The sequence below is a fragment of the Pseudozyma flocculosa genome (genome assembly GCF_000417875.1).
Source record: "Pseudozyma flocculosa PF-1 unplaced genomic scaffold scaffold00017, whole genome shotgun sequence".
NCBI lineage: Eukaryota > Fungi > Basidiomycota > Ustilaginomycetes > Ustilaginales > Ustilaginaceae > Pseudozyma > Pseudozyma flocculosa.
Window position 1 is genome coordinate 611,209 of NW_006920885.1, and position 17,433 is coordinate 628,641.

The 17,433-nt window shown below is 61.4% G+C and overlaps 6 protein-coding genes across 6 annotated transcripts; 2 read left to right on the forward strand and 4 right to left on the reverse strand.

Annotated features, from left to right (window-relative positions):
- Positions 1 to 419: 419 nt before the first annotated feature.
- On the reverse strand, positions 420 to 1,579 carry PFL1_05079 (uncharacterized protein; the record flags this gene model as incomplete). Its single annotated transcript, XM_007882608.1, has 4 exons — positions 420 to 536; positions 641 to 1,018; positions 1,130 to 1,248; positions 1,453 to 1,579. The coding sequence occupies 4 exons, from the start codon at positions 1,577 to 1,579 to the stop codon at positions 420 to 422; spliced, it is 741 nt and encodes a 246-aa protein (XP_007880799.1).
- Positions 1,580 to 2,066: 487 nt separating this feature from the next.
- Positions 2,067 to 4,613, reverse strand: PFL1_05080 (uncharacterized protein; the record flags this gene model as incomplete). The annotated part of the gene is made up of 3 exons (XM_007882609.1): positions 2,067 to 2,400; positions 2,503 to 3,586; positions 3,671 to 4,613. 3 exons carry the CDS (start codon positions 4,611 to 4,613, stop codon positions 2,067 to 2,069), a joined length of 2,361 nt encoding a protein of 786 aa, XP_007880800.1.
- Positions 4,614 to 5,244: 631 nt separating this feature from the next.
- On the reverse strand, positions 5,245 to 8,436 carry PFL1_05081 (uncharacterized protein; the record flags this gene model as incomplete). The annotated part of the gene is made up of 1 exon (XM_007882610.1): positions 5,245 to 8,436. The coding sequence occupies one exon, from the start codon at positions 8,434 to 8,436 to the stop codon at positions 5,245 to 5,247; it is 3,192 nt and encodes a 1,063-aa protein (XP_007880801.1).
- Positions 8,437 to 9,973: 1,537 nt separating this feature from the next.
- On the forward strand, positions 9,974 to 12,349 carry PFL1_05082 (uncharacterized protein; the record flags this gene model as incomplete). The annotated part of the gene is made up of 2 exons (XM_007882611.1): positions 9,974 to 11,494; positions 11,522 to 12,349. 2 exons carry the CDS (start codon positions 9,974 to 9,976, stop codon positions 12,347 to 12,349), a joined length of 2,349 nt encoding a protein of 782 aa, XP_007880802.1.
- A 181-nt stretch (positions 12,350 to 12,530) lies between these two features.
- PFL1_05083 (uncharacterized protein) lies at positions 12,531 to 14,072 on the reverse strand (the record flags this gene model as incomplete). Its single annotated transcript, XM_007882612.1, has 3 exons — positions 12,531 to 12,663; positions 12,749 to 13,930; positions 14,014 to 14,072. 3 exons carry the CDS (start codon positions 14,070 to 14,072, stop codon positions 12,531 to 12,533), a joined length of 1,374 nt encoding a protein of 457 aa, XP_007880803.1.
- A 594-nt stretch (positions 14,073 to 14,666) lies between these two features.
- PFL1_05084 (uncharacterized protein) lies at positions 14,667 to 15,499 on the forward strand (the record flags this gene model as incomplete). Its single annotated transcript, XM_007882613.1, has 3 exons — positions 14,667 to 14,856; positions 14,993 to 15,112; positions 15,243 to 15,499. 3 exons carry the CDS (start codon positions 14,667 to 14,669, stop codon positions 15,497 to 15,499), a joined length of 567 nt encoding a protein of 188 aa, XP_007880804.1.
- Positions 15,500 to 17,433: the final 1,934 nt, after the last annotated feature.

Genomic DNA, 17,433 nt, shown 5'->3' on the forward strand with positions numbered 1-17,433 from the left:
TCCCCCTTTTCAGTTGCGCTGCGACCGCGTCTTTCGTCGTCACCTCGTCCCGTCTCTTGACTGCGTGTCGGCAGACCCTCGGCGGCCAGCTTTCCTAACGCAAGGTTGCGCTTTACGCTCGCTTCTTAGACTTCTTGCACGTCGAGCTGGCAGCGTCCCGCTCCTGCCTCTGCCGGCACAGTTCCTTTCCCAGTGAGCCGCCGACGGCTGTATCCATAAGCTGGGACATCTAGCGAGGCTACAGCGTCTCGGAAGCAGAGGCTCGCAAGTCAGAGGACGTCCATCGAGGGGGTCGGACGAGTGGGTAGGGATGTCGAACTTACCTTTCTGTGAACACGGCCTTTGTGGCGCCAGGGCATCAGTGCAGGGACGTGATTGTAGATCTCGTTCATCTGCATCGAGCAGATGTGGTGAAGACGTCAATCGACCCAGCCTAAGGCCGACTTGCCGTCCAAACCCGTCGAGATACGCACGTGGCATGCCATGACTTCCCGGATAGCATAGTTGAGCCATCCAAACTGCTCGTCGGTCCAGCCCTGCCCGATGCCGTATCGCCAGCATTGCCGCGGGTAAGGATCTCCGTCGAGTTTAAGTTTCCAGGAGAAGCCGGAAGGAAAAGGTGACAGTGGCAGATACGTACCGACAAAGGGATGGCGATGGCCTCACGAGCTGAGAAGCCCTGCGGTTCGTACTTATCGACGGCCGCGAGGTCGCCGCTCTTGCGCTTCCGATCCTTGGTCTGCCTAGCCACGCGAGAGGTCGTATCGCATGTCCTGCTCGTAGTCGTCTTGGCCTTGTCCGGTTCACTTGCGGGACACTTTTTGGCAAGAGGCGATACCTCACTGGCCGTAGCGAACAGGACGTCGGAGACTGTCCGCTTCCTTTGCTCCTTTGCGGTCTGACCGGGAAAGGGATCACCAGCATTCTTGTCGTCATCGTCTCGATCTTTTCCCTTGTAAATATCGTCGCTATCGTCGTCGTCGTCGTCGTCCGAGGACGAAAGCAGGAACAGGCTCTTCTTCGAAGGTCGACGAGAGGATGCCTGTCCCACATCGGCTCCATTCACGGCGACTTGATGACCATCCATCGTCTCCCTCTTCTTCGACTTGTTTGTTCGGTTCACGTGTACCTCTGGGCTGGCCGCGGGGGCCACGCCGTTGCTCGCCTCCAACGTATCTTCTACGGCTGTGGCCTTGACGTCGAGCTTCTTCGCTCTTTGGTGACAGACATCGCTGGCCTGGACCGAGTCTGGCAGAGGCAGGGACGAAGACCGCGCACTCTCCGAGGGAGTATGAGTGTTCGCCGATTTCGTGAACGAACCTCGCAGTGGCAGCTCATCGTGGAGACTCGGCACTGAGAGATGATCCTCCGTGCCGCCCTGAATGCGTGGGCGGTCGCGCCCTTCGCCATCTTGATGCGACTTGCTGACATCGCGCTTGTCCATCGGCTCACTGCCGTCATCGCAGAGCGGCAGATTAAGCGGAGCACGCCATGGGATGGTGGGAAGCGACTTCAAAGGCTTTTCCTCGTCGCTCTCTTCAATCGTGATCACCTCTGGGGAGGCGGCGCGACGCGGCATGGCTGTCGCGACGGAGAAAGGCCAGTAGACGTGGGTCTGGATGCTTGCGCCGGGTATCGTCAATGGTGGATAAGGCTCTGCCCGTACAGGATCGGTGATCTGGGCGAGTACTGCGATGCGGGTCGAGAGGCGACACTGGAGGAAGGAGCAGTACAGACGGGGGAAAGCCAGCTTCAGAAGCCTTTTGAAGACGTCTCTGATATAGCTGGGGCAGATCGGCGTGGATTGTTGCGCCTTTCAGAGCGGAAAGGGGCGGAAGTGCCCGAATCGAGTTGCGGGGAGATGCTGGACAGCCGCCCGCTTCCGCACGTCAATTTCCGGCATTTTTCACGATTTCGATGCTCGCATCGTCCGAAGGCTTTGGCAGCACGAAACCCCGCACCTCGTCGCAGTATGCGGCACGGCGGGCCCGGTCAATTCATCCACATGCACCAGTGAGCGCCGTCCCCCAACACCGGGGCCTCCGCCATCCGCGTCCGCCTCCGCGTTAACGGCCCGCCTCTGATCCGGAGCGCTTGTAGAAGTCGGCGAGCTTCTGGAGTGCCGCGGCGTAATCATCCCGCATCCGAGGATCGACACTGTCCGCCGTCGGCTTGATCTTCTCCACCTTGCCCTGTCGGATGACGGCCTTGAGAAGGCCCTTGAAATAGCGCGCCTCGTGCTCCTCGACCAGGGTCCAGGCATCTCCTTCACGATTGGCTCGCGCAGTCCGACCGACCCGGTGGACATACTTGGAGGCGTCGACGGGCACGTCGTACGAAATGACGTGCTGCACGTCGGGCAGATCAATGCCGCGAGAGATGAGGTCGGAGCAGACCAGTCTTTCGTGGTGGGGGAAGGGAAACAGCCCTCAGCACTGTGTCAGAGAGAGGCAAATTCTGGCCCACGTAGCATTATTGGAGAGAAAGCGTCCTCGTACTCACAGATCGATCTGACCCTTTGCGAATTCGTCCATGATCTTTTGCCTCCTGCCCGCCTTGAGCTCGGACGAGAAGTTTTCCGCCGTGATGGCTGGAAGGCCGCGGGCCGTCTGCGCTTGCTCAAAGAATTCAACGAGCTTGACGAGCCTTGCCGCTGACTCGACGCTTTTCGTGAAGCAGAGCACTCTCCTCAGCGGAGACTTCGGCCGATGCAGGAGCTGGAGCAGCTCGAGCGGCTTGTCTGCGGCGCTGGTGACCAACATGTGCTCTCGCAGAGACTGCGGCAGCGAAAAACTCTCGTGGCTGGGTCGATCGTCGTCTGTAGGCTCCGCCTGGATGGCGATGTAGTGCGGATGTCGAAGTCCCAGCGCGGCGATCTTTGCAGGGTCCCTGGTCAGCGTGGCGGAGAACAGCAGCTTCTGGACCGCGGGCTTGACTTGCTCTAGCACATCATCGGGCGCACCATGATGGTGGCGCAAAACGCGGGAAGGAGCCTCCGCGGGGGGGCCTTCCAAGCTTCCGACGCCAAGGCGTTCGTCGAGGTCGCGGAACGAGTCTGACTCGGCAGCGATTGCGGAGGGATCCTCCTCGGTGGCCTGCAGAACCTTGCGCAGCCACTCCTGAAACGACTGGCTGAGGAGACGATCGGCCTCGTCGATGACGAGGAAGCGCAGATGACTCAGCGTGAATCCCAGGGTGGAGTCAAGGTGGTCGATCAGCCTTCCTGGTGTGGAGATCAGAATATCGACTTTGGGCCGGTTGAAGTCCCGGTTCATGATCTGCGACTGCTCGTGCGAAAAGCTGTGGTGACCGGTGGCAATGCCGACCTTGAGACCTGTGCCCTTGGAGATGAGCTCAATGGTGCTTTTGACCTGCGACACGAGGTCGCGGGTCGGCAGCACAATCAGTGCGCGGAGTCTCGTCACCTGCCGCGTGCGCAGAATCTCGACGATGGGCACAGCGTAGGCTAGCGTCTTGCCGCTGCCGGTCGGCGCCGACACGCAGAGGTCTCGAGGCGGCGCCGTGGGTCGGTAGAGTGACCTGCTGTGCGGCAGCAAGAGCAACGATGGGATCACGGAGACTTGGACTGCAGGACCGTGCGAATGAGGTCAGCATCGACCCTCTCAGCCCCGTCCTCGAGTGAGACTCCGCACCGCCACGAGGAGCTTACCTGCAAACCACTCTGACACGCCCAGCTCCTCGAGACGGCTGCGGACGCTCTCGCTGAGCGCCACATTGGCAAACCCGCCGCTCTCCTTGCTCGCATTCTCCACGACAACGATCGCACCCTGGCTAGTTGGCGTCGCACCCGTGGTCGCTGAGATGAGCGGCGTTGAGAGTTTCGGATCGACGACGGTCCGGCTCGACATGCCCTCGGTGAGCCCGAGCTGCTTGATGAGAGCGGGATCCGAGGCTTTCTTGATACCGGCGGCCGGGAAGCGTTGAAGCCCAACCACCTCTTCATGATCTTCGTTCAGCCTTCCATTGGTGTTTTCAACCTCTTGCGTCGCTGAACCTGTGTCTTCTGGAGAGTCGCCGTCAGCGTCTCTCATTCTGACGCCGGCGGAAGTGTTCGCTGCACCCGAGGTGTTGTCGTCGTCGTTGTCGTTGTCGTTGTCGTCGTCGTCGTCATCGTCGTCGTCGTCGTCGTCGTCGTCGTCGTTGTCGTCGTCGTTGTCGTCGTCGTCGTCGTTGTCGCTGCTGCTCTCTGAGGACGAATCAGATTCAGGGACCGGATCCAAGGCGCTCTGCGTCTCTGCAGCAGCCGCATGAAGCGCCGCTTCCTCTGGAAAAGTCAGCGAATCACCGATGGCGGCCAGCGAAGTGGGTTTCTGCTTCTTCTTTTCGCCCTTGGGCGCTGCCTTCCTGCGCGCCTTTTTGCGGTCCTTTTTGGCTTTGAGGTAGCGTTGCTTGGCCTTGGTCTTTTCCTTTGAGCCTCCTATGCTGGGCTTGACGGCGGCTTTGAGGGCGGGGGCGCGGCCGAGTCGCGACGGATGGATGTTGAGGTTGGAGGCCCTCGTTGGCGGCTCTGCAGTGACTGAAGCCTCACCGCCGGGCGCATCGAGCTTGCGCTTCTTGAGGGCCGGCGTATCTGAAGAGGCCCGAGAGCTCATCGTACGCGGGAGAGGTCTGGCTGATGAATCGGCTTCCAAGGGATATGTATGGGTAGCGGTCGACGTCGGAGGGAGAAGGCCAAGCTGCTGTGAAGGGAGGCGGTGGAGGCGGTGGAGGCGGTGGGTGCGAGGCCAACCAGGAGAAGAAGCAGCGCGCCGTCGGAAAAATCAAGAATTGAGGATCTCTGGAAAAATGGCTTAGTCAGCCGACAGGGTCCAGCCAAGTGACCGGGGTTGGGCGCGCGTCGGACGCTTCTGGGCCGAGCATCAACGATCCCTCCGCTACTCGTTGGATCCGACACGACCGGCTGCAGCCGCGGTCTCAAGCTGGCGAGCGATCCGGGCATCGATGCGTTGCATGGTATCTAGGGAGCGGATGTGGCAAACAGCGGCAGGTGGAACATAGATGGACAAGACACAAGTACGTAGTTCTGCGAACCCGAGTTGAGACGAGGGGATGAGGGTCGCTGACGATGCTGGGCCGGCCGGCGGGCAGGGTCATCGTGTCGGGCGGATAAGGGCCGCGTCTTGCAGCCTGGCAGCGCATCCCGTGGCGAGCCTGCCCTTGGGCCCGGAAATCGCTGGCCGAAACGCTCCTGAACTTGAGTCGTTGAGACAGACAGGCCGGGCCTCACTGCCCACGCGACCTCGTCGCCATCATGGGTGGATCGCTGCCCTTGCCCAGCCCCCGAGCGATCCTCTGCAGGTGGTAGAGGTGCGGCCTCGGCCTCTCGATCTCGCCCATAGTGGGCGCGTATTCGAGGGCGCCACTCAGCGCAGAGACGTGCTTCTGCGTCTGCAATTGTGACGATGACGACGAGGTTCGCGGGAGGAAGCTGTGAACCTCGGATCGGTGCCGCGCCTCGGCCTCGAGGCAAGAATTCCACAGGGCCTCATCGACATGTTCTAGGTTGGGCATGCTGCCACTCTTGACGGCCTGGGCGACGGCGGCCTCGACCCTGGTGGGCAGCCTGGCGCCTCTTGGCCCTCCGGGAGAACGGATGAGCTTGGTTGCCTCGCACAAGGAGGGCGACCATCGCTCCTCGAGCCTCCCAGCTAGCGGTCCAGAACGCATCTTGCGAGCCCTTATCGTCGACTCGACGTCCCAGCTCGAGTTGCCCTTTGCCGATGCGTCCGGGCGCATGTCGGACCCACATTCCGAGCCTACGCTCCTCGAGCAGCTGGCGACCTGAGCCTCGGATTGTGGACCGAAGGCGCCCTCGCTGCTGAAGCCCTCTTCCTCAAACTGCGCGAACACCTCGGCGTCCTCTTCGCAGTTGCGGTGCACCCATTTCATTTGGATCGGATCGAAGATCATGTCGCCCACCATCTTGACGCCGCAGGCGATATTGGTGATCAAGGAGCTGGAGTCCTGCAGCACGGGCGAGGTGTATCCGCTGAGGCTAGCCAGAGCCGAGTTGGTGGAGCTGCCGGTCAGCTGGCTGATTAAGGCTGGCCGCACGCTGCTCTGGACGACGCTATCGAACTCGCGTAGTGCGCCTTCGTTGCCGTCCCATCGGAGCGTCTTCGGATTCCAGCGCATGCCCTTGACGGTCTTTTGTGTGATCGATGAGGCGCCCAGCGGCTTGATCAGGCCCGGCTTGGATGGGGGCTTACTACGCCCGCGGTGACCGCGCGACGCAGACTCGTTCGAGCCGGATCGCGGCGGTCGCTCGGGACGTGACCTCGAAATAGACGAAGCACCTGTCGTGCTCGGTAGGTCTTCGATCGCGTCTAGCTCCGCTCCGTCTCCGTAAGCGGCCGTACGGCGCAGAAAGTGGGTCGACGGCGGGCTCTGTACCAGCGGCGACGATACACGACCTTGCCTGAGCGGATGGGGCGATTGCGCTCGTCGCGAAGGGCTGCCGTCATCGGCAGTGCTGGGCCGGACCCGCGCGGTCGCCCGGCTCATGGTGGCAAGCGACCGACTTGAAGCGCCCGCCGGAGAAGTTCCAGGAAGTGGAGGTGGCGGGCTGTCCTTCGCCATTCTCGCGAGGATGTCGGCCGCCGTCTCAGCCGCACGCGCTCTCGAGGCGGCCGTAGACGCCGTCAGTCGTGAGCTGAAGGACGAAGGCGTGCGCGTGCTGAGTACACTGGGCCCGCCGGCCGGAGCAGTCGACCCGGATGAGCTTGGTCGGCCCTGCTGCCGGAAGCGGTCCGCCAGGGAAGGCAGCGAACGTTTCCGCGCAAGCCCTTTGTTGCGAGCCCGATTTTGCGGAGCGGGCGAGTCCGTCATCTTCTGTTGCAAATCGCTGGCAGAACGCTTGTACTGCAGCCCTTTGCCTTTTGGAGCGCGCGGCCGAGGTTGTGCATGGCCGTGCTGCTGAGAGGGCCCAGCCTCGGATGACTGAGTCAACGAGGTGCTTGAGCTCAACTGCGACAGCGTGCGTTGCCGTGCATGTGGCGAGAATACCTCGCCGCGTGTCGGTACCGAGAGGTTGGTCGATGCGGATGGCCTCGAAGCGGTCTCGCGACCTAGCCATAGGTGCGAAAATGTCGACGATGACGCCGAAGATGTCGACGACGACGCCGCAGGCAAAGACGGATGTCGCACCAGAACGCTCCGGCTGTGGCTTGGGCCCGCAGGCAGCGGTCCTCTGCTCCGTGTGCGGTAGGATAGCTTGTTGTTCGACAGTCGGCTTGGTGAGAGGTCAAGGTCGTCCGTGATGATGAGACCCCCCGCAAGGTCTGCCTCAGACTCGACAGGACCGTCGGACTGCCGACAAGACGGACCACCATCGGAGGGCTCGCCCGCACGCCGAACGTTGAGGATTGCTTCGAGCGTCTCGGTAATCTCGATGGCAGCCTTGGGATCGGTCGAGGCTGCGTCCACCTCGAAAACGCTGCCGTCCAGCACGAGACCATCGAGCAGATCTTCATGCTCATCGTCGGCGTCGCTCTCGGCGCCGAACGCTGCTGGCCCGTTGACCCCATCGCCGAGGTTGCTGCTGTGGCTCTGCGACCGGCTGAGTGTGCCCTTTGGTCCTGGCGACGGCGATCGCTTGTGATTCTCGTCACCCCAGAGCAGCCCTTCGTGATCCAAAGTGGCGCGCGATCGCTTCCTAGAGACCGCAGGGCTGAGGCTAAGCGTGTCGAGGCTCGGGTCAAGTTCGAAGTCTTGCTCGATGTCTGTCTCGCTGTCGGCCTCTTGGCCCAAGGAAGCGGCATCGCCACGTCCACGGAACTGATAGGACGGGCAGAGAAGCGACGTGGCGGAAGAGTCAGACGTCGAAGCGCCTCCACCTGCGCCTTTCTTCGGAGAGCATTCTGGGTCGGTGAAGTCGGTCGAGATGCCGAGGTTGCTCTTGTAGCTCGTGCTGGTGGTTGTGCTGGCACTGGCGCTGGCAAAAGGCTCCTCGCCCTCAAGGTCGCTCGTGAAGCTTGCCCTGCGCTGATGCAGAGCATTCAGGTCGAACGGCAACGAGTCTGGGATCTCTAGATCGGCGCCCCAGTCGTCGTCGACGTCGTCGGCAGATGCTACGGTCGAGCGGGAGCCTAGCTGGGTGACGATGCCGCTGTTCGGACCGGACCGCTGTGCATCGAGCATAAGCTTGAGTGCTGAGCCCGCAGCGTTGGACAGCTTGATGGTGTCGGTCTGATCCTCATCTTCGTCGTCCGGTGCTGCCAGGTTTGAGACTACAGGTTGAGCATCATGTCCGAGGTCGACGTCCCAATCATCAGAGTCTGCGCCTCGGTCGTCAGAGGGTGCGCTCAAGACGCGAGCGTCGGGATCGGGGTCCGCTTGGTGGGTCAGGTCAAAGTCGCCGCCTTCGCCCCAATCCTCGACCTGGCTGGTCATGGCCCCCTCGGGCGGGCCAGGCATTGTGGGGTCTGCGGTAAAGGGGGAAACGAGGTACAGGCGAGGCCGAGGAAAGCCAGCTAGACACCGAAAGCTGAGCGGTATGGGGCCGTTGGTGCGATGCGTAGCGTCGAGGCGGAACCAGTCATTAGCTAGCGGCAGAAGCCGTCATGATGGAAGGTCGAGGCGAGATCGCGTAGGCCGAAAGGGCATGCCCCGGAAGAAAGACGCGCAGAAGATGAGATCGTTGATGGGTCGGACGGGGTCGGAGGCGATGAGCAGCGTCAATGGGGGATGCAAGGCGCGGGTGAGACCGACGAGTCGATGGCGGGGCGGACGGGCAGGTGGACGGAGTCTGCAGTCGGCTTAGTCGTGACCGCCGCTGATTGCCTGCTGGGACGCACTGCGGCGTGCAGAGTGATACGAGCTCGAGGTAGGCGGGTTGGATCGCTGAGCTAGACGGCGCTGGTATCGCGGTTGCAAAGTGAGGTGGCAGAGGCTGCTGCCGTGGCTCCTACTTGGAGATCAGAGGACCTGGCAATCTGAATGGCCTGGATGAGTGTAGAAGGCACGTCCAGAGCAAGGAGCGTGCCCAAGGTGGGTCCGCCTATCGAGAACCAGATGGACGGCGGTGGTATGCGCTAAAGCAACGGCGTGGTGGGGACTGCCATGAAAGGGAGAAGGGTGACGATGCCACGGCGGCGATGGCGGCGGTGACGGCGACGGCGACGGATAAGAGGCGTGTGGGGTGATGGGTGCAAGGCGGCGGGGCCTTGACTTTGTTGCTGGATGTGTGCGGTCCTGGTTGTTGCTAGCAGAGAGCCCAAGCCAAGCTCGACGCGGCCGACCAGGGCGGGTGGAAACGTACGCTCTGCCTTGGGCCAAAGGCAACGCACGCACGCACGCACGCCTGCCTGGCCGCTCGCCTCAAAGGTGGCCTGCGTGCGATTGCCTGCCCTGTGGCCTGCCTGGCCTGCCTGGCCTGCCTGGCCTGCAGCTTTTGGCCCCCACCCTGGCTTCCCTCAGCTTGCCCCCTTCGCCTCCTCCCGGGTTCCTTGCCACGCTGCTTGGCGCACGGGCAAAGGCCACCGCTGTTCTTGCCGACGGCACGACTAAGACCTGCCACACGCACCCACGCCAACCAACACCTGCCCTGCGCTGGCCCTGGCCCTGGACATACCGCCGGCCTTCCAACATCGGGCTTGGCCTTCGCTACCATGTCCATTTCTGCGTCAGACGGCCACCACCATCTTGCTCGCGGCCCTCTTGCCCCAGGTCGATATCCCTGCCGCTGTGCCGGCTGTCCTCTGTACACCGACTGTCGCCCTCTCTTCCGCAAGCTCTTGGCAAACACCCTCTCTTGCACCGTGCGCCTGCCATTCGCTCCAACTCGCAAACACAATCCTCTCTCCTCGCTCGTGATGGCGCCGCGCCCGGGCCGCAATCGGAAGCAGCCAGCAAGTCTCTATACCTAGCGGCCCACCCCCCGTCAACCTCAAACCATCAGCTGCTGCTCGTCCTTCGAGCCGTCATCGTCTCGCCGCGCCACATCCAAGGCGCCATGGCCACACCCTTTCACACCTCGAGGCCGCCACTCCGGTCCAAGTTCAGCCAGTGCTACGCCGCCCTCCTATCAGGGCAGCAGCCTTGGACACAGGCAGATGCATCCACATCGAGCACAGATGCTGCCGCTGCCGCTTCCGCAGACGGTCACGCCGCGCCGCGCCCCGACCTGTCGCGGACAAAGTCGAAGGGCAAGACCAACTCTGGTCCGCAAATCCGCTACTTTGCCGACCTCCTCTGCCTTCCCGTCGAGACGCGTCTCGTCGTCGAGCTGCTCGGCGCCGTCTCGGCCGACGCTCTGCTCGACGACGATCCGGCTAGCAGGGGCGCCCTCATTCGCGACAATGTCGGGAGCCTCTGGCGCGAGGCCATCCGAGTCTGGCGGCAACGCGATGAAGACGATGTACGCAGGAGGAATGCAGTCGACACCCTGGTCGCCCTCTCCTATCCCATCCTCGCAAAGAGGTTCTCAAACTATGCGTTCGACATCATCGCCATATTCGCCGGCGGAATGGACGAGGCCGACGACGTCTTCATCTCGCTCGTCGACGCCATCGATGACGCGCTACGCTCGCACCGGCCTCGGAGGACGGTACTCGCTTCCGGCGTCCGCGACGAAAGCGCCGACGACCACGATGCCCATGGTGCAGCCGCCGCGAGTGAGGCCGCCTACCTCGATCGCGACCTTCAGCACCGGGCCCTCCAGCTCGGCCTGCTTTGGCTCTCGTGCGTATCGCAAACGTCACTCGGTGCCTACTTTCTCCGCCGCGACCTCTTTGTCACCGTCACCGCATTTGTCCGTGCGCCCTCGACGTCGATCTTTGCCTTTGAGTCATCCCTCTTCCTGGGCTTGCTGGCCACCGTCGGACAAGGATCTTCCAGCAGTCTGATGCTCAGCTCGAGCACCTCGAACCCGTACGCGCGGAGGATGCGTGACTGGGTCGATTACGAATGCATGGCCAAGATCCTCTTTGCAGCTGCAGCTGCCCTCGAACAGGCGACACAGCAGTACGTCGAGCTGGCCGACGACACTGTGCCGACCTTGGCAGGCTCCCTCGCCGGCATGGCAAGCTTACGATGGATCGGAGGGCTCGGAGAGATCGTGGGCATGACGACCTCGGCCAGCTCCACTTCGATCGCATCGGACATCAACGGAAGGCGGAGGCCTAGCGCCACGGGTGGGCCAGACTTTGCCCACCTGCCCAGTCCGAGCACCGTTATCCTGCTGCCGGTCTTCTTGCTGGCTCGGTCCAACCAAGCCTTCGCCTCGAAGGTTGTGTTCGCCACGGGCTGTCCCACCAACGCGGATGATGTGGCGCAAACACAGGACGACGACGGGGCGACTGGTTGTTCATATGTCCAACTTCTCTCGCTGAGCTCTTACCTGTGCACGCATGCCGCCGGCACCCCTCGCTCCCGCTCGTACGCACGGGTCGCCTTGCTGCTGCTGCTCGTCCTTCTTCATGATCCGAGCGGCATCCGCGCCGTGCTCGATGATTCTGACCGATCGACTAGGCTAGTGCGCCAGGTCCGTATTTGCCGCCAGCGCGAGCCGGGTCTCTCGTATCCGCGGCAGAAGCCTCGGAGGCTCGTCACGTGCAACATCGTCGTTGCCACCTGCCACCTTCGTCACAACCTCAGCAAGCGGCTCGACATCCACAGCCACCTCTTGGGTCTCCGAATCATCCAGCGCAGCATCACGCTCTGCGCGGCGGAGCGCATCTCGCTCGAGTTTGACTGGGCGGACACGTGGAATGCGATCTTCTCGCTCGCCGCTTTCGTGGCGGGCCGGCACGCCGAGATTCGCGCCGGAGCCGAACTGCCGCAGCTTGTCCGTTCCATCGTCGCCACGCTCAATACGGCGCTGCTGCGGTCCGACCATTTCCTCGCATCAACCAAGGAGACGCAGGCGTTTCTCTACGAGCTGGTGCGATCCTCGCACGTCATCCGCACCCTTGCATGCATCCTCGACCCCGCCGTGGTCCCTGCGTCACCTCGCGAGGGCTCTGCGACGCTTCTGGAGGCGACACCGACACCACCGAAGCTCTACGCGCTGCTCCCCGGCTATCGCAACCTGGAACACGTGATACTCGCGGTCGAGGCGCGAATTTCGGATTGGGTGGCGGCAAAGCCGTCCTCGAGACGCAACAAGACGCCGGACATCGTCACCGTCTCCAAGATTGTCTCGAACCTCAACCTCGAAGACCTCTTGGCCGGCGGCGACGACGAAGCGAGTGAGGGAGCGACGGCCAACGTCGTCCGGGCGCGAGACAATGCGGATCTCGAATGGCTCGACAAGATGCAGGAGAGCAGCCTGGCCGAATTTGTCAGGTGGAGCTGTGCTGATGTGATGCGCATCTTGCCAATCTACTGACTGCTCGCACGCTGCGCACATGCCACCAGGTTGGTACTACCCTAAAGCTCTGCTCGATTTCAGGTTGGGGCTGGAGCCGCATGCGCGAGTGTGCAGGAGGGCCAGTTCGTGGCTCGTGATGCATCGCCAGAGTGACGATGTCGTGCAGCGAGGCCGAGGTGCCAGTTGCGCTCGATGCTCGCTACTGGAACTTTTGGATGACAACAGAGTTGACGAGGCCGGCGTCCTTGATCGTCTGCGTCTCGTCCGTTAGCGGCTTGGGGGGGAACGATGCCTGGAGCACGTAGTTGCGGCTGGACATGCCTGGATGCGAGCTGTCAAGGTGCACGCCAAGAGCGCTTGTCGTCAGCAATTCCAGTCTGACAAGAGTCTACCCATGAAGTCCAGACTGGCACTCACGCGTTCAGGAAAGCTCGGACATCGGCCACCGTGTGATCGTGATTGAACCTTCCCACCATCCTCTGGCCATCGCCAAGACGGATTTGGATGTTGGTTGTCGGTTGATTTGGGTCGACCTCAAACGCCGAGGCCGTCGCCGGCGTAGACGTCGGCGGGGTCGGGGCCGCGACGGTCGATCGCGACGAGCCCGCGATGGTAGCGGGGGCGGGACTGCCAAGACGGTTGCCGGAGCCGCCAAATGGCTTCATCGGCGGAGGGATGTACTGCTCGTTGATCCGCCTAGCCACGCGAAGCTCGACGCGCTGGCCGAAACGAACGTTTAGGAGCGAGAGCGGGGCACGGCCGGCATTGATGGCGTCGAGAGTCGCGGCATGGGCGGGATCGTCGTACCGCATCAGCGGGCCGTCCTCGATGGAAAAGCCATCCTGCCAGAAGGTCAGGTGTCGGATCGCCACTTCGCCGTCGCCTTCCTCGTCTGCATCGTCGCTTCCCGCCGCGCTGTCGCGGTCCGTCGCACCAAAACCACCAGGCATCGAGGAAGAGGGCACCGACGAAGCCTCAGTCTCGGCCGCTCCGCTATCGTTGATGGTCCTGCCTCGCCCTGTGAAGGCTTGCGACGAAGCAGTCGAGGACGATGGACCAGCGACTCCCTCGCCGTCCTCCCTACGTTGCTCTGCAGCCTTTTTGAGGATCTGATTGACCAGATCGTTGCCGCCCATCTCCCTCCTCCTCCTCGCCTCGGGGTTCTCGACACTGAGGGCGCTCTTCTCTCCGCCAGTGAAGTAGTTCATCTCGTCGTCGGTGTCGTCGTCATCATCCTCGCCATCTTGGTTGCCTCCGCGACGAGAGGAGCCGGATTGCGACGAGACGAGGTCGCGGAAAGTCGAGATCCCGCCCGATCGGCCGCTTGGGCGGCTGCTGGGCGTGTTGGCTCCACTGCCGCGCTGCGATGAAGAGGTTGAGCCGAAGCCGCCATCTGCAGAGGAGGCGGGCTGGCCAGAGAGAGTCCTGGGTCCGGTGTAGCTGTCGGGCACAGCTGTTGGCGCAGCAGATGCGGGTGCAGCGGGCGCCATGCTGGCATTGTTGTCGCCATCCTCGACTTCGGCAGGCTGGGAGGCCTCAGACTCGTAATAGCTCGACACAGCTGTCTGCAAGTCCCCATCAGCGGATTCGAGGAAGAAGCTTTGGGGGGGAAGCGCACGGAAGCATGTGTCAGATGAGAGGTACTTGCGGCGTTCGCACGAGGTACTGCGACGGGTACCCACGTAGCTTTTTCGGGCGTGGAGCCGGTGATGGCGACAAACTGCTGAATAGCGTTGTCCATGGCAGGCTAGCCTGGTCTTTGTCGATGTAGCAGAAAGGAGGGTAGCTGAAGGTATGGAAAGCCTAGCACGCGGTGGGAAGCGGGAGGTAGCGGGGCGGGTACTTGGGGGTGGTTGCGAGAGTGGTGGTGGTGGAGGAGGACGAAGTGGGGTTGCAGGTCGGTTACGTGGAGGGTGTCCGTGCGCGCGTGCCCGCCTGGCCGGCCAGGTGATCGAGCCCCTGCTGGCTAGGCGCCAGGAACTCAATCGCGCGAGAAAACAATGGTCGGCCCGTCTACGAACCTCTGCGGATGCGAGCGTCGGGCGGACGGCCAGGCCAGGCAGGCGGGCAGGCCGGGGCGAGCGAGGAAGGTGCCGTGTCGAACTCGCCCTCACCATTGCCCCGCAGCGCGATCATCGGAACACTGCTATTCCCACCCATCACCATCCCGCCCTGATCACCGCACCACCCCTCCGGACGCTCCCCGTCAGCAGCTTCATCCACCGCACAGCGATCGCACCGCCTAACATCGCTGCAGACGAAGGCGCTTGGCACTTTTCACTTCGATTCCCTTCCGTTCCAGCCTGACGGGTCGCACGCTCAACGCATACTCACAATGGCCGGTGCTCAGCAACCAGACACCGACACCTTCCTCGAGAGGGCCCCCGTCGCCGATGGCATGACGGCTGCCGGTGCAAGTGCTGGCGTCGGCCTCCTCGTTTCCGCCGTACAGAACTCGATGCAAACCCACAACAAGGGAGCCCTCGGCGTCTTCACAAGGACCGGAAGCACCATTGCCCTGTTCAGTGAGTCGATCCTCAAATCGACAGGGCCGGAACTCATGCCTCGGGATAAGCGCTTAGGCCACCTCGGGGACGGACAGCTCTGACAAGTCCCCGAGTGCCCTTGTGCCTTCTTGGTTCTACTTCCCTCGTCCCGCAGCCGCCATGGGCGGCATCTTCTCATACACCGATGCCACTGTGGCCAACTTTCGACAAAAGACGGACGCAATCAACGGAGCGGCAGGCGGATGCGCGGCTGGTCTTGTCCTGGGTGCCGGCGGTGAGTCTTGTTGCCCCCGCACTGTCTCTCTACTGGACGAACTGAGCGGTCCGATCCGTGGTCCGGCCAGTCATGCTTACCCCCTGATCACGGGATCATCGTCATCCCCGTTACTCGCCCCATCCTCTAGCGCGATCACTCCCAATGATGGTTGGATCGTGCGCCGCACTTGCTGCACTGGTCGGAACGTTTGACGCGGCGGGAAAGTCGATCCAGGGCTCCTATGCCAGGCCCACGCCCCGTGAATTTGCCAGCGCTGCCCAACACGGCGTCGCTGCCGAGGGTCACTCGGCTCCCGGCGAGCGAGGCTGGAGGGAAGAGCGCGAAGCCAGGAGACAGAGCTTCTTCAAGCAGAAGAAGACGGCAGATGTCGAGGAGAGCGAGTAGAAATCATCCAGGCCGTCCCCTGATTGGCACTCGTGGTGCCAGAAAAAGGCTTGTTCGGGGCAGCCTCGGCGGATCCACCAGTGTACGCACGCCAAAGCCAAGTCAGATCAAACAGGCATAACGCTTGTTACAAGACTGAGACTTATCGCGAGCAGCGAATTGGATAGCCTGTGCAAACTCGCAACCACGGCTGTCATAGCTAGCAGCAGGCATAGCCAGCAGGGCGGCCAACCTATGATCTGCCAGATCGTAGGCAGGCGTAGCCAGTCTACGAATTTCAGATCGGAGGGGATCCTTCTACACAAACGATTTCTGGATCCAGATAAGTCGTGCGGATTTTTCGGTCGTATCCTGCCTACGATTTTCAGATCGTAGCTAGAGACTGGTCTATCTACAATTTTTGTTGATTGTAGCCAGGCAACGATCAAAATGCAGCTACAATCATAACTAGCAGCAGGGTTGGGCCCAATTTAGGTCACAGGCAGGCTACAATCTGAAATCAGGCATTGATTCCTGTCTATGTATGACAAGCTACAATCTGAAATCCAGATTTTGGGGCCTACCTACAATCATAGCTATCAGCAGGATCTGGTTGAAAAAAAATCGCACATGTATAACGATTTGAAAATCCAGCTGCAGCCAGCTTGTGCAATTTCTCAGATCGCAGCAGGCATGTGATCAGCTGCAATCTGAGATCCTAAATTTTCCTGCCTGCGATCTGAAATCTACTCATAGTGGCCAGGATTTCAGATCGCACTTGTATAACGACTCTCAAATCCTAAATTGCACAGCCTGTGCGATAGGAAAAATCGGGATTTACTTTTGCTGCTAGCTATGATTGGTTTGGGATGAAGTGGCTTGATTTCGGTCATGAGTTGGTGGCGTTGATGTTGGTTGGGTGGCATCAACATCAGTCAAATGGGGGTGGCGGGCCAGGGTTGATGGTAGTCATAGCTAGCAGTAAGAGCAATCCCCAATTTTTCCAATTACGCTGTGCAATCCAGATTGAGAGTCATAGCTAGCGGCAGGAATTGAGCTATGGCCTCAGGAGTTGGAGTTCTCCTTTGTACCTTCAGGGCCGTACTCAGCCGGTCTACATCTTTGGCCTTCGGGCCGTAGGACTCCTACGCACCCAGGGCCATATGACAGCATTGATACCAGGTTTGCAGGCAAAGCATGCCCCCTCAGCTGTATCTTCTGCACGATCATTCAATTGCAATACTAACACAGTACAAACAAGGGCAGCGGCAATGGTGGTAGAGCAAGGTGGCAGCAGGGCAGCAGCAGGCAACAGCAGAGCATTTTTGGCAGCAAAGTAAGGCAGTGAGCAAGGAGCAGGCAAAGGAAGAGGGGAGCAAAGGAGTCAGCAATGGCACGCAGCAGAGTGGCAGAAGGATAAGAGCGGCAACAGTCAACTCACCAGAGCAGCAGCAGACCAGCAGGCAATGGCAAGGTGAGCTGTGCATGCAGACAGAGCAGAGTAGAGCGGAAGCAAGGCTGTCAAGCATCAGAGATGCAGGAGAGGCATCCTCTCCGACGTTTCCAATGATTCATAGCTAGCATCAAAGGGCAGGTGGTTTTTTGCTGTAGGCTGACCTACGGCCTGAAATCGGGAGATCGGGGGTCATCTACGCTAAAAAATGGGCGTAGGCCACCTACGGTCAGGAATCGGCAATCTCATACGGCATTTTTGGCCATAGGGCCCCCTACGACTACCCACGGCCATTTTCTGAGGGGCAGCCACGGCGTTTTTAGCCGTAGGGCCTCCTACGGCCCTGGGCCAACCCTACCCTGCGCAGAAAATGGCCCTTTCTGCTTATGTCAGCTCAGGAGGCCCTGCACACGCGCGCTGGCCCCTTGGCCACCCGGCCCTTTGCAAAATCCATCCGCTGCCTACCTGTCTCTCCTGCCCTCCTACCACCACCACCCAACGC